This window comes from Homarus americanus, unplaced genomic scaffold, assembly GCF_018991925.1.
Source record: "Homarus americanus isolate GMGI-L3 unplaced genomic scaffold, GMGI_Hamer_2.0 scaffold14655, whole genome shotgun sequence".
NCBI classification, from domain to species: domain Eukaryota; kingdom Metazoa; phylum Arthropoda; class Malacostraca; order Decapoda; family Nephropidae; genus Homarus; species Homarus americanus.
In genome coordinates, this window is record NW_024743793.1 from 55001 (window position 1) to 69814 (window position 14814).

General features: G+C 44.1%; 1 protein-coding gene across 10 annotated transcripts in view; it reads right to left on the bottom strand.

Moving 5' to 3' along the window:
* The window catches only part of LOC121877533 (protein NDRG3-like), a 127429-nt gene that overhangs the window by 31931 nt on the left and 80684 nt on the right, over positions 1-14814 (bottom strand). Inside the window, exon 2 of one of the 10 annotated variants that reach the window (XM_042383316.1) lies at positions 12884-13021. The exons of 8 other annotated variants lie outside the window; for them this stretch is intronic. In XM_042383316.1, coding sequence (XP_042239250.1) covers positions 12884-12939 — 56 coding nt within the window. In that variant the 5' untranslated portion in view covers positions 12940-13021. The remainder of the gene's footprint in view (positions 1-12883; positions 13022-14814) is intronic. One more of the 10 variants, XM_042383317.1, reaches the window with a different exon arrangement.

Consider the following 14814-nt stretch of genomic DNA (forward strand, 5'->3'; position numbering starts at 1 on the left):
CTCTCCCCTCCCCCCTCCAGTCTATTAGTCCTTCCCGGAACCTGCACTAGACTGCATCGAGTATCGACAACCTCCTGCCTACACACACACACACACACACACACACACACACACACACACACACACACACACACACACACACACACACACACACACACACACACACACACACACCTTGGTAACATATTTTTTGATAAATGCAAAATCTGATTCAAGTTTCATATCAGTGTGTGTGTGTGTGTGTGTGTGTGTACCCTCGGGTATCCGTGTGTGTGGACTGTGACCTCTCAGCACACTGTACACAGGATCTATCATACCTTAGCACCCAGACAGCCAATCAATAGTGCGTTGGGGAGAGAATATTTATAAAGAGTGTGTGTGTGTGTGTGTGCGCGAGTTGACCATACACTTACCAGACTCAACCCTGAACTTATTGATTCTAAACTCATCTCAAGTGGGACCCCCATAAGTAGGACCCCCCAAGTGTGACCCTCAAGTAGGACGTCCTCAAGTGTGACCCTCAAGTAGGACGTCCTCAAGTGTGACCCTCAAGTAGGACCACCCTCTCAAGCATGACCCCCCACCCCGAGAGATAGTCAAACGTGGCAACACATCACCGTAGACTTTATCACCATCTGAACTCACTCCATACCAGTGATGATATGAAACAATTGATTTACCCAGAACACAGATACAGAGTCGAGAATAACAACAATAATATTAACAATGATTGAGCCAGTTGAGAGCCAGAGCACTCTTGTAGACACCTGATATATACTATACATTTATCTCAAGGAAGTATTATGTAACATTTAGTATCATCTGGAATAGTACAATAGCGTGGTGGTAATAAGATCATAAGAATGCTACCACTGTTTACCATACAGACTGTCTAAGCTACATGCCCTTGTACTCAACATCCCCGTTACGTACTCAGAATCATTAAAACCACGTCACCTTGTACTCAATATTCTCCTACGTGACCAGGACTCGCTAAACTACAACACCTTGTACTCAATTGGACTCGCTAAACTACGACGTCTTGTACTCAATTGGACTCGCTAAACTACGACGTCTTGTACTCAATTGGACTCGCTAAACTACGACGTCTTGTACTCAACGTGATTTATATGTTAAAAATGTCCTCTTAAATTAGTATTACAGAACTAATTAATTTATATAACGAGAAAAAATAATGTGAGTCTTATATTAATTTTTCTCTTAAATCTGTACAACAGGTTAGGATAGGTTAGGATAGGATAGGTTAGGATAGGATAGGTTAGGTTAGGATAGGATAGGATAGGATAGGTTAGGTTAGGTTAGGATAGGATAGGATAGGATAGGTTAGGTTAGGATAGGATAGGTTAGGTTAGGTTAGGATAGGATAGGATAGGATTGGTTGGGATGAGTTGGGATAGTTGGGATGGGATGGGATAGTTGGGATAGGATGGTTGGGATGGGATGGGATAGGTAAATCATTCGTATATTCCACTAATCTGTTTACTTCCTTCAGGAGGGAGGTAGGTGAAGCAAAGGGTTAGGGGGAGGTGCTAAGAGAGGATTGGGGAGAGGGAGGGAGGTGGGAGGGGGAGAGGAGAAAGGGAGAGGAGGTAGAAGAAGGAGAAGGTTAGGAGGGAAAGGAGGTGTGGGGGGCGAGGTGAGGGGAAGAGGAAAGGGTGAGGGAGTGATGGGGAAATGCTGAGAGGAAGTGGATGGGGGGAGGGGGGAGGGGGAGGAGTATCGTAAGTCTTCACTGGAGCGTTTTATTTGGGGCTTCCGTCAGGCGAATCTCCCCGTCAGGTGAATCTCTCCGTCAGGTGAGTCCCCCAGAAACACCATCTTGAGACCCTCGCACGGCGCCTCCTCCACTTACCAAGACCAGAGTCAAAGCTGTTAGGGGCGGTGCGGATATAGTACACTGCATCATAACCCTATGGCATACCCCCCCCTTCGCAGCTGGGTCGACTGTAGGTGCCCAAGCCAGTAATATTTTTGGATACACTTAAAACGTTATATAGAATCACACACAAATCATCAACTTCAGGTGAAATTAGGCTCTGTGTGTGTGTGTGTGTGTGTGTGTGTGTGTGTGTATCCGTCTTTACATCTGTTCTTCTCTCGGTGTTTGTCTATCTGTCTCTTTTGTTAGTCTCCGTCTGTCTGTCTTGTCTCATATCTGTCTGCTTATCTGTCTGTTTACTTCCCAATCAGATTATTTCTCCTTAACCCCAAGAGTACGATGACTCAACCCCCCTGAGTACAAAAGTCATCGTACTCAAGGGGTTATCGTACTCATTCATCGTACTCAAGTGACCAAACTATTAAATTACCTTAAAATTAGGTCACAAACAGACAGACAGACAGACACAGACAGACAGACAGACAGACACCAACTTTAGCATATAGATTAATAATAATTCATATCGTGTACTTGTATTTGCGAGTGACCATGAGAAGTGGGGGGGAGGGTGGTGGTAGGGGGTGTGGGGGTAGGAGGGTGGGGAAGGGGGTGGTGTGGGGGTAGAGGAGGATGGGGTGAGGGGGTAGAAGAGGATGGGGTGGGGGGGAAGAGGGAGGGTGGGAAGGGGGCTGAATTCCTGGTAGGTACAGTATAGTACAGTTGTCTAGGCAGGTCACGTTCCATTGCAATCTAGCAAATGGTTTAAGAGACCACACATGTAAGAAGGGGTGGTGGGGGAGGAACAGGAGAGGAGGACGAGAGGAGGGGGAGGGGTGTTGGCGAAAAGGACGGGGAAGCGATGGTGGAGGTTGGGACGGGAGGAAGAAGAATGGATGGGAGAGGAAGAATGGACGGGGGAGGAGGAGAGACAGGAGGAGAGACGGAAGGAAGGAGAAGACAGGAAGAGGAAGGGGAGGGACAGGAGGAGGGTAGGGACGGGAAGAGGAAGGGGGGAGGGGAGGGACGGGAGGAGGAGGAGGGAGGAGGAAGTACGGGAGGATTATAGGACGGACGGGAGTATATGTACCTGAGGCAAGGTTAGGATTAAATACAGAGAAAACATTTATAATCGAGAAGGAAGTCAAGGTGTGTGTGTGTGTGTGTGTGTGTGTGTGTGTGTGTGTGTGTGTGTGTGTGTGTCTGCGCGCACATACACACACACACAGGGACACGTCCTCATAAAATACGTCGCATCACCTGTAGATTAGCTCCCCCAGTTTATTTCACCTGATGATTAAACACCGTAAGGCTACCTGATGAGGGGTTAGGGTAGGTTAGGTTAGGTCAGGTCAGTGAGATTTTAATAATTTTAAGGAGAAATAATCTAGGGTGTCTAATCTTCAGGTGATCCCCCTAAACATTACAAAATAAATAACTAAACTGATAATATAAATCCAATATAAATGTACTGTATATTAATAGGCATAGCAAGAGAGGTGGAGCAATAGATGATGACGTCAACGCTCCGACCAATCAACCAGCAGCTGTCAGTCTCCCGACACCAACCACTCAGGTGACTGCCATGGCCATTTGTGTCCGAAAAAAACAAAACAAACACAAAACAAAAACACCAAACACACCAACGAAGAAATATAACTATTATATAAAAAGGTAAATACACCTATACATCTCTGTACTGTGGTGTAATTTTAAAATGGTCGCCCCCACTAGCATGTTTACATCATAGAAAACGGGAAAAAAGAAGAATGGGAATTTCGCCAACTATTCCTTTCATAAATACGATATTACTGGAAATTATTATTGTTTATAGACATATCTAGTTCAGGTAGAGTCTCAGTGTAATTTTAAAGCCATATTTGGGAAGTGTTTTTTTTTTAACAGGCAAACAGTTAAATAATATATTTTCTGGATATTTTAATTGAGAAAACAGTCAGTACACTTACACCAGTCACCACTTACCACCCCGCCAGTCATAGTTACTCCAGGGTCAAAACACTCACCTGAAAAAAATAAGAAAATGCAATTAATAGATGAAAAACAAAATTATAAAAGGTATTATTATTATTATTATTTCTTATTATTAATATTTCTTCTTATCATCACCATCATTTTAATTATTATTTATAAGATGGTATATAATCAATAGTCACCATTATTTTCCACCACTGGCTAACGCGTCATTGATTCACATACCGAAGTCCCCCCCCCTCAAAAATGTCACCAGAGAAAACGGGGCTGTTTATGTGTCAGAGAAAATGGACAACGCCCTTGAGGACATTAGTAGAGGAGGATGGGGAGGAAGAGGAGGGGAAGAGAGGAAAGAAAGAAGATGCAGGTGGGGGGGAGGAGGAGGGAAATAAAGAAAGTGTAGGTAAAAAAAAGAAGAAAAATGTGTAGGTGGAACAAGGAAGGAGGGCGTAAATAACCAAACAAAACACTATCAACAACCACCACCACAACAACTACAAGCCCCCCAATGTTTACCAAATATCCAGTGAATCATAACCACAACTAGACACTCCCACCTCCTCCCAACCCCCCCTCTCTCTGTCACCATCAATCAATAACAAAACCACCAACTACTCTAACCTACAGAGACTCAACAGATAAATTCACCGCCCACAAGACGCATCAAAGAAAACTCTCCTACCCCCACTAATTTCAGGGGTAACTCAAATGATATTATAGAAAACGTATATTAATGTTTGACGAATGTTTTTGATGTGTTTATGAATGTTGAGACGTAGGGTAGGTTAGAAAATAGTTATGGGAGAGATAGAGGGAGAGAAAGAGAGAGAGAGAGAGAGAGACTGTGTAAAGGCCAAGGTTATTTATTTTCGACCCCTTCCTCCTCCTCAAGTTCCCCTTCCTCCCACACCTAATCCCTCTGTTACCCCCAACTTCCTAATCTTCCACCGCCTCTCTGCCACTCTCCCTCCTCCTCTTAGTCTCCCTCTCACTTAAGTCCCCTCTTCTTCTCTAAATCATGTTCCTTTGTTTCTCTCATTTTCTTTTATCTCTTTTCCGTTCTTTTGCTCACTCTCTCTCTCACTCTCTATCTCACTCTCTCTCTCTCTCTCTCTCTCTCTCTGAATCAAATACAAAATAGCGAAAAATAACTCGAATTTGACAGAGTAACAGACGCATCGGCAACTGTGATTCATAATTAGCGTGATCATTAGGTGGCAACATCGTGACGTCACACCACAACAAGGCTTCAACTGTATACGTCACAAGAATGTCAATAACCTCTGTATTTCTTTGAGACGTCATGCTGCTGTGAAGATTAGGTTTGGTTAGGTTAGGTTAGGTTAATTTTAGTTTAGTATAGCGTTAGGTTAGGTTAATTTTAGCTTAGTATAGCGTTAGGTTTGGTTAGGTTAATTTTAGTTTAGTATAGCGTTAGGTTAGGTTAATTTTAGCTTAGTATAGCGTTAGGTTTGGTTAGGTAAATTTTAGTTTAGTATAGAGTTAGGTTAGGTTAATTTTAGCTTAGTATAGCGTTAGGTTAGGTTAATTTTAGCTTAGTATAGCGTTAGGTTTGGTTAGGTTAATTTTAGTTTAGTATAGCGTTAGGTTAGGTTAATTTTAGCTTAGTATAGCGTTAGGTTAGGTTTGGTTAGGTTAATTTTAGCTTAGTATAGCGTTAGGTTAGTGAATCTCAGAAGTGAAATACTGTCAACTGGAAGGAGCTTTATCCCACTCCTCTCTTGGCTTGGTCTTGTGGGTTTTCGATCATAAATGTCTAGAATATACATAAATAGGACTCTCGCTACGCCCTCACACCGCCACGCCCTCATACAGTCACGCCCTCATACAGTCACGCCCTCACACCGCCACGCCCTCACACCGCCACGCCCTCACACAGTCACGCCCTCACACCGCCACGCCCTCATACAGTCACGCCTCACACCGCCACGCCTCATACAGTCACGCCCTCACACAGTCACGCCCTCATACAGTCACGCCCTCCACCGCCACGCCCTCACACAGTCACGCCCTCACACCGCCACGCCCTCACACAGTCACGCCCTCACACCGCCACGCCCTCATACAGTCACGCCCTCACACAGTCACGCCCCTCCCACAGTCACGCCCTCACACAGCCACGCCCCCACACCACCACGCCCCACACAGCCACGCCCCCACACCGCCACGCCCCCACACAGTCACGCCCTCACACCGCCACGCCCCCAGTCACGCCCCACACAGTCACGCCTCACACCACCACGCCCCCACAGTCACGCCCTCACACCGCCACGCCTCACACACCCCACGCCCTCACACCACCACGCCCTCACACCGCCACGCCCTCACACAGTCACGCCCCCACACAGTCACGCCCCCTCACACCGCCACGCCCCCCTCACACAGTCACGCCCTCACACAGTCACGCCTCACACCGCCACGCCCTCACACAGTCACGCCCTCACACCACCACGCCCTCACACAGTCACGCCCTCACACCGCCACGCCCTCACACACCCCACGCCCCACACACCACCACGCCCTCACACCGCCACGCCCCATACAGTCACGCCTCACACAGTCACGCCCTCACACAGTCACGCCCTCACACCGCCACGCCCTCACACACACGCCCTCACACCGCCACGCCCTCGCCGCCACGATCCTGATTCTGAATAATTGCTACGATTAATTCTCGTAATAACACCAGCAGTAGAGACGACGAATAATGGCGATAAACCCAACCAAACACTAACCTAACCAAACACTAACCTAACACTAACCTAACCAAACACTAACCTAACCAAACACTAACCTAACCTAACACTAACCTAACCTAACACTAACCAAACCTAACACTAACCCAACCTAACACCAACCTAACCCAACACTAACCTAACCTAACACTAACCTAACCAAACACCAACCTACCCAAACACTAACCCAACCAAACACTAACCCAACCAAACACTAACCCAACCAAACACTAACCTAACCAAACACCAACCTAACCAAACACTAACCCAACCAAACACCAACCTAACCAACACTAACCCAACCAAACACTAACCTAACCAAACACTAACCTAACCCAAACACTAACCTAACCTAACACTAACCAAACCTAACACCAACCTAACCTAACACTAACCTAACCTAACACTAACCTAACCTAACACTAACCTACCCAAACACTAACCTACCCAAACACCAACCTAACCAAACACTAACCTAACCAAACACCAACCTAACCTAACACTAACCTAACCAAACACTAACCTAACCAAACACTAACCCAACCAAACACTAACCTACCCAAACACTAACCTAACCAAACACTAACCTACCCAAACACTAACCCAAACCTAACACTAACCTAACCAAACACCAACCTAACCAAACACTAACCTACCCAAACACTAACCCAACCTAACACTAACCTAACCAAACACCAACCTAACCAAACACTAACCTAACCAAACACTAACTCAACCTAACACTCAACCTAACCTAACACTAACCCAACCCTAACACTAACCCAACCAAACACCAACCTAACCCAAACACTAACCCAACCAAACACTAACCTACCCAAACACTAACCTAACCTAACACTAACCTAACCAAACACTAACCTAACCAAACACCAACCTAACCAAACACTAACCTACCCAACACTAACCTAACCAAACACTAACCTACCCAAACACTAACCTAACCTAACACCAACCACCAACACTAACCTAACCAAACACTCAACCACCAAACACCAACTAACCTAACACTAACCTAACCAAACACTAACCTAACCAAACACTAACCCAACCAAACACCAACCAAACACTAACCTAACCAAACACTAACCTAACCAAACACTAACCCAACCAAACACTAACCTAACCAAACACTAACCTAACCAAACACTAACCCAACCAAACACTAACCTAACCAAACACCAACCTAACCAAACACTAACCTACCAACACCAACCTAACCAAACACTAACCAAACACTAACCCAACCAAACACTAACCTAACCAAACACTAACCTAACCAAACACTAACTCAACCAAACACTAACCCAACCAAACACTAACCTAACCAAACACTAACCTAACCAAACACTAACCTAACCAAACACTAACCTAACCAAACACTAACTCAACCAAACACTAACCCAACCAAACACTAACCAAACACTAACCTAACCAAAACACAAACCTAACCAAACACTAACCTAACCAAACACCAACCTAACCAAACACTAAACCAACCAAATAACCAACCAAACACTCAACCAAACACTAACCAACCAAAACACTAACCTAAAGCCAGGAGCCAATATCCCACAACCTGTAAGTGCGCCAACGTCGGATGTAAACAAACCTCTTACAAGACCTAACAACCTATCGTACACAATCCCTCTGTCTTCAACCACTGGGGGGGGGAGGAGGGGGGAAGGAGGAGGGGGAGAGGGAGGGGAGAGGGAGGGGAGAGGGATAGATATATATTACCTTCATAACTGTTTTGGGAATATATTATCTGTAGTGAAGATTAGCCAAATGTTGAAGGTCACCTGGGAGGGAGGGGAGGAGGAGGAGGGGAGGGGGGGTGACAGAGGAAAGGTCAAATACGACTCGTTCCTCTTTAATTCTCATGGTAGATGGTATAGTTCACACATACAGGGTCAACACACAGCCTTGAGGTTAATTGGGTCAGGGTAAAACTCTTGAATGTTTCGTGTTTTAGAAGAATATTTCCCCGTTTTATTACGAGAGAGAGAGAGAGAGAGAGAGAGAGAGAGAGAGATTATACAGTACAAGTTAACTGAAATAAAGACAAAGACCAGTACTTAATTACTTATGTTAAATGTTATATTGTGTTTATTATTTAATGTTTTGTTTACGGTTGGAATAAACATTGAAGTATTAACATAATTTTCTGGTTATTTATCGTCTTAAAAATAACAATGGAATGATAAACTCGTTGATAAATTAATTAGCTGTGTTATTAACCTGTATAAACCATTACCTGAAACACTCACAGCCTAACCTAACCTAATCTAACCTAACCTAACCAAAACCTAACCTAACCCTAACCTAGCCTAACTTGCCTCAAAATGTCTACTGGGAGGTGTGTGTGTGTGTGTGTGTGTGTGTGTGTGTGTGTGTGTGTGTGTGTGTGTGTGTGTGTAGTAGTATATGTATGTTATTATGTGTAGTGTAGTGCGTAGTATAGTGTAGTATATATAGTATAGTGTAGTGTATAGTATAGTGTAGTGTAGTATATAGTATAGTGTAGTATAGTGTAGCATACTGTTTAGGTGGTGGTGTTGAAAAAGCGCATCGTGCCTCCAGTGGTATAGTGACGGTAGCCCACCAGGTTGGGAGCAGGAGATCAATACTGGAGGAGTGTGCGACCTGGGTTTTAAAGACACACACACACACACACACACACACACACACACACACACACACACACACACACACACACACACACACACACACACACACACACACACACACACACACACACACACACACACACACACACACACACACACCATCCATGAGCGTCCAAGGTGCCTTACTTCTCCTGCCTTGCTCTACCACCACCATGACTACCACCATTACCACCATAACTACTATCACTACCACTACCACCAATATCACTACCACCATCACCACCTCTTCTCAGCAACAACTACCACCACCATTAACACAACGGACGTAGATACGGACTGAAGGTCATAATACGGACGGACGGAGAGGCGGAATAAACCGGCTTAAGCTCAAACACAATCACCCACTGCACGCACACACACACACACACACGCACACACACACACACCGAGTACATAGGTGAATCAATCCTGGATACCTAACCTAACCTAACCTAGTCCAATTTTACTCATTAGAAAATCTGATCAGTGGGAAATAGCTTTTGTCCAGTGGGAAATGGTCAGATGGGGTTATGTCCAGGGAAATGGGTCAGATGGGGTTATGTCCAGGGGGGAATGGTCAGATGTAAGGTGTCCAGGGGAATGGTCAAAGAGGGTTATGTCCAGGAAATGGTCAGATGGGGTTATGTCCAGTGGGTAAATGGTCAGATGGGGTAGTGTCCAGGAAATGGTCAGATGGGGTTATGTCCAGTGAGAAATGGGTCAGATGGGGGTCCAGGGGGGAATGGTCAGCAGGGGTTAGTGTCCAGTGGGAAATGGTCAGATGGGGTTATGTCCAGGGGAAATGGTCAGATGGGGTTATGTCCAGTGGGGAATGGTCAGAAGGGGTTATGTCCAGTGGAAATGGTCAGAAGGGTTATGTCCAGTGGGGAATGGTCAGGAAGGGTTATGTCCAGTGGGAAATGGTCAGAAGGGGTTATGTCCAGGGGAATAGTCAGAAGGGTTATGTCCAGTGGGGAATGGTCAGAAGGGTTATGTCCAGGGAAATGGTCAGATGGGGTTATGTCCAGTGGGAAATGGTCAGCCCATCACCACACATCCTGGCTATTCAGTTTTCATTCAAGTCCATCAATTGATCTGTGTCCGTCCTTAACGAGAGAGAGAGAGAGAGAGAGAGAGAGAGAGAGAGAGAGAGCTAGCTTTAAGACTGCGGTAAAACAGGTAAATGGACCAGGTCTATTGATTGTCACGCCTACACCTGCCCACCTGAACGTCATCTCACTTAATAATGTTTACTCTTCAAGCATCACCTGAAGATAAGCCACCCTAACGTAACCTAACCTAACGTAACCCAAACCAACGTAACGATAACCCTAACGCAAACGCACAACCAACGTAACCATAACCTAACGCAACCATAACCTAACGTAACCATAACCCAACGCATAACCTAACGTAACGATAACCTAACGTAACCATAACCTAACTAACCCTAACCTAGCAACCATAACCTAAAGTAACCATAACCCCGCATAACCATAACCTAACGTAACCACAACAACGTAACGATAACCTAACGTAACCCTAACCTAACGTAACGATAACCTAACGTAACAGGCCAGGTAGCAGTAGGGTGTTTAATCCTCAGGTAAATAAGCTGGGGTTAATCTTCAGGTGATCCCTAGATAGAGATACAGTATACAGAAAGCCACCTCTCTCTCTCTCTCTCTCACCAAGTATCCAGAACCCTCAAACATTTCTCTTCCTCCTACGCCTAATTCTTCCTCCCCATTTTCTTCCTCCTCCTCCTCCTCCTCCTCCTCCTCCTCCTCCTCCTCCTCCTCCTCCTCCTCTCTCTCCTCCTCCTCCTACAGGTCGACCGGCAGGAAGCTCCATCACGTATCCGGCGCCTGACACCTCCTCCACGCCCTCCCCCCACACTGAGTCATCGAATGGGAAGAGGATGGGGGGAGGTAGGGGGTGGGGGGGTGAGTTAGGGTGGGGGGTGAGGTAGAAGGAGGGTTAGGGGGATTGGGCAGCCATAGTAAACTAATTAGTGTTATTATTCTCCTTACCTCAGAGTCATATGTCTGTCTGTCTGTCAGGTCTATGTCTGTCTATTTATAACTGTCTGTCTTTGTCTGTCTGTCTGTCTGTCTTTGTCTGTCTGTCTGTCTGTCTGTCTGTCTGTCTATCCATCCATCATAAAAATGCACAACACCACTCTAAATGCCCACCTTTAGCACCAACACCTGTCTTAATTATCACTAACACCTACACCTGTCTTAATTATCACTAACACCTACACCTGTCTTAATTATCACTAACACCTACACCTGCACTAATTAACACTAACACTTACACCTGTCTTAATTAACACTAACACCTACACCTGTCTTAATTAACACTAACACTTACACCTGTCTTAATTATCACTAACACCTACACCTGTACTAATTAACACTAACACCTACACCTGTCTTAATTATCACTAACACCTACACCTGCACTAATTAACACTAACACCTACACCTGCACTAATTAACACTAACACCTACACCTGTCTTAATTATCACTAACACCTACACCTGTACTAATTAGCATAACACCTACACCTGTACTAATTATTACACACTACATTCTTATAAAATTCCTTCATAAGTACATATATGTATAATTTCACCATCGTCTTATTGTATAGAATATAGTGGCAGTACACACACACACACACACACACACACACACACGAAAGGTCTATCCATCCTATAACCTCTGAAATATTTACTGTAGCTGGCAAGGTCGACGGAGATAACGTGAGCTTATTATAACCTGCCTATAGTGTTGTGGTGGTGGTGGTGGTAACGTTAGTGTGATTAATCTTCAGGTGAATTAAGCTGGAGTGTCTAATTTTCAGGTGAATTAAGCTGGAGTGTCTAATTTTCAGGTGAATTAAGCTGGAGTGTCTAATTTTCAGGTGAATTAAGCTGGTGTGTCTAATTTTCAGGTGAATTAAGCTGGAGTGTCTAATTTTCAGGTGAATTAAGCTGGGGTGTTCACTCTTCACGTGATCCTTACAATCCACGTCACTCTTATAAATTCCTAAGTTTTTGTAACAAGGTGATGCAGAGAACATGACAGTGTGAGGCAGGCACCATCCATGACTTCACCAACCACAGGAATCCCATGACACCATTCAAACAAGCATCACCTTTTTACATTGTCATTACACACGCAGCTGTTCAACACCAGGTAGGGGAGAAAAAATTAAAAGGATGTCTAATGTCCACATGGAAGTCACCACGTACACCCCACCCACACACACACATACACACACAAAGAACCAACACCATCCACATATTTAAGTCACCAAACACACATACACTTACAGTCAGTCAGCCAGTTGCTCATTCACACACCACAGCCAGTCACACACCACAGTCACACCACAGCCCATCACAACACCCCAGTCACCATTCACAACACCACAGTCACCATTCACAACACCACAGTCACCATTCACAACACCCCAGTCACCATTCACAACACCACAGTCACCACTCACACCACCACAGTCACCACATAAAGATACTTACCTTGGTGAATCAGCATTGTCCTCAGCGGTGGGCCCTGGGCTTGGTGAAGGCGTCATCTTGCTGGGTTAGATTATATTCTTGGTGATCCTGGTGAGGGCGGGAGGGAGAGAGAGGAGACGGGGAGACGGGTGGTGAAATCTGTTGAGACGTATTTTCAATTTTATCTCACACTCTTTCTCTCTCTCTCTCTCTCTCAAGTCACCAAGTTAATATCTCACCTACTTTAAAGCTACGATACCAAGGGGAGGGGGAGGGGAGGGGGTGAGGGGGGGGTAGAGGCAAAATGGCGGCACAACAAGAACGAGACTCTACCATGCAAATGTCGGTTCTCTGAGAATTCGAAATTGTAATGGATTTTTTTTTATTCGCTGTGAGATACAATTCTGAGACTTTTGGGAAACACGAGTAACATAATCTATCCATCTATCTATCTATCTGTATGTCTATCTATCTATCTATCTAAAGGGATACACAAGCAGCAATCCTAATTAATTCTTCTTTTTTTTTAGTTAAGTCTACCATGGGGGCGGAAATCAATAACAACACCAACAGAAAACGAGAATCAGCTGGGGGGTATGACGTCACGACAACAGCTGATCGAAGGAAAACACCGGCGCGCGAGTCACGAGAAGACGCGAGATACGGCGAGACTTTCCTGGCCACCGCGAGAGGTATATGCACTTTACTATACTTACAAATGTCTCTTTTATAAGTACAGAAGCGTTTATAAGTACACAATGGATGGATATGGTTCTAATTTGAATAAGTGGTGAATTTTGTTAAAAAGACGAAAAAAGTGATTGATATAAATATATTGGTATGACCTGACCTGACCTGACCTGACCTGACCTGACCTAACCTGACCAAACCCAAAATTACCCAAATTAACCTAATCTAACACTGAAAGAAAAATGTACTGCAGTTGACCTTACAATTGCTATAATAATACTAAACGAATAAACAAAGACAGTGTAATAATAATAATAATAATAATAATAATAATAATAATAATAATAATAATAATAAAAATAATAATAATACATAAAAGCTATTTATTAGTAGTAGTCGTAGTAGAAGTAGTAGTAATAGTAGTAGTAGTAGTAGTAAAAAAAATAGTAGTAAGTAGTAGTGGTAGTAGTAGTAGTAGTAGAAAAAAATAGAAGTAGTGGTAGTAGTAGTAGTAGTAAACGTAGTAGTAGTAAATGTAGTAGTAGTAAACGTAGTAGTAATAGTAGCAGCAGTAGTAGAATTTAACGATAAAATATTCACGACAACTCCCATAACTCATAAGTACAATTTAGTTTCTGGGTTTAATTTGGTTTATTATACATTAGGTTTATTTAGATATAATATATAATGGGTTTAATTACGTCCAAGTATACAGTGGGCTTAAGTTAGGTTTAGTATACACTGTGGTTTAATTATTGATTTATTTAATACCGGGTTTACCTACTGGTTTAATACACATTGGGTTTAATTTTGTTGCGTAAGTCTGGATGTGGATTAATTTAAAACCTCATCTTGTTAAGGGGGGGGGGTTAAGTTTGATCTAGGTTTACAGAGGTATACTGTGGTTTAGTTTTGGTTTAGTGACATATACTGCAACAGTAGGTTTAAGACACAGGTTTAAGACAGGTCCAGTACTAGTAAAGCTTAGTTAGGTTTAAATGGCATCACACCACTAGCACAACGAGAGAGAGAGAGAGAGAGAGAGAGAGAGAGAGAGAGAGAGAGAGTGTGTGTGTGTGTGTGTTCCGTTCATCATTGCCCTATATCACCAACCCAGGTCTTAAAGTGAGACTCGCTACACCACAGCCAACCACAACACACACACACACACACACACACACACACACACACACACACACACACCACACACACAACTCTCTATCAACCACAAAATAACAGTCACCTCAATCTCACCAGTTAAG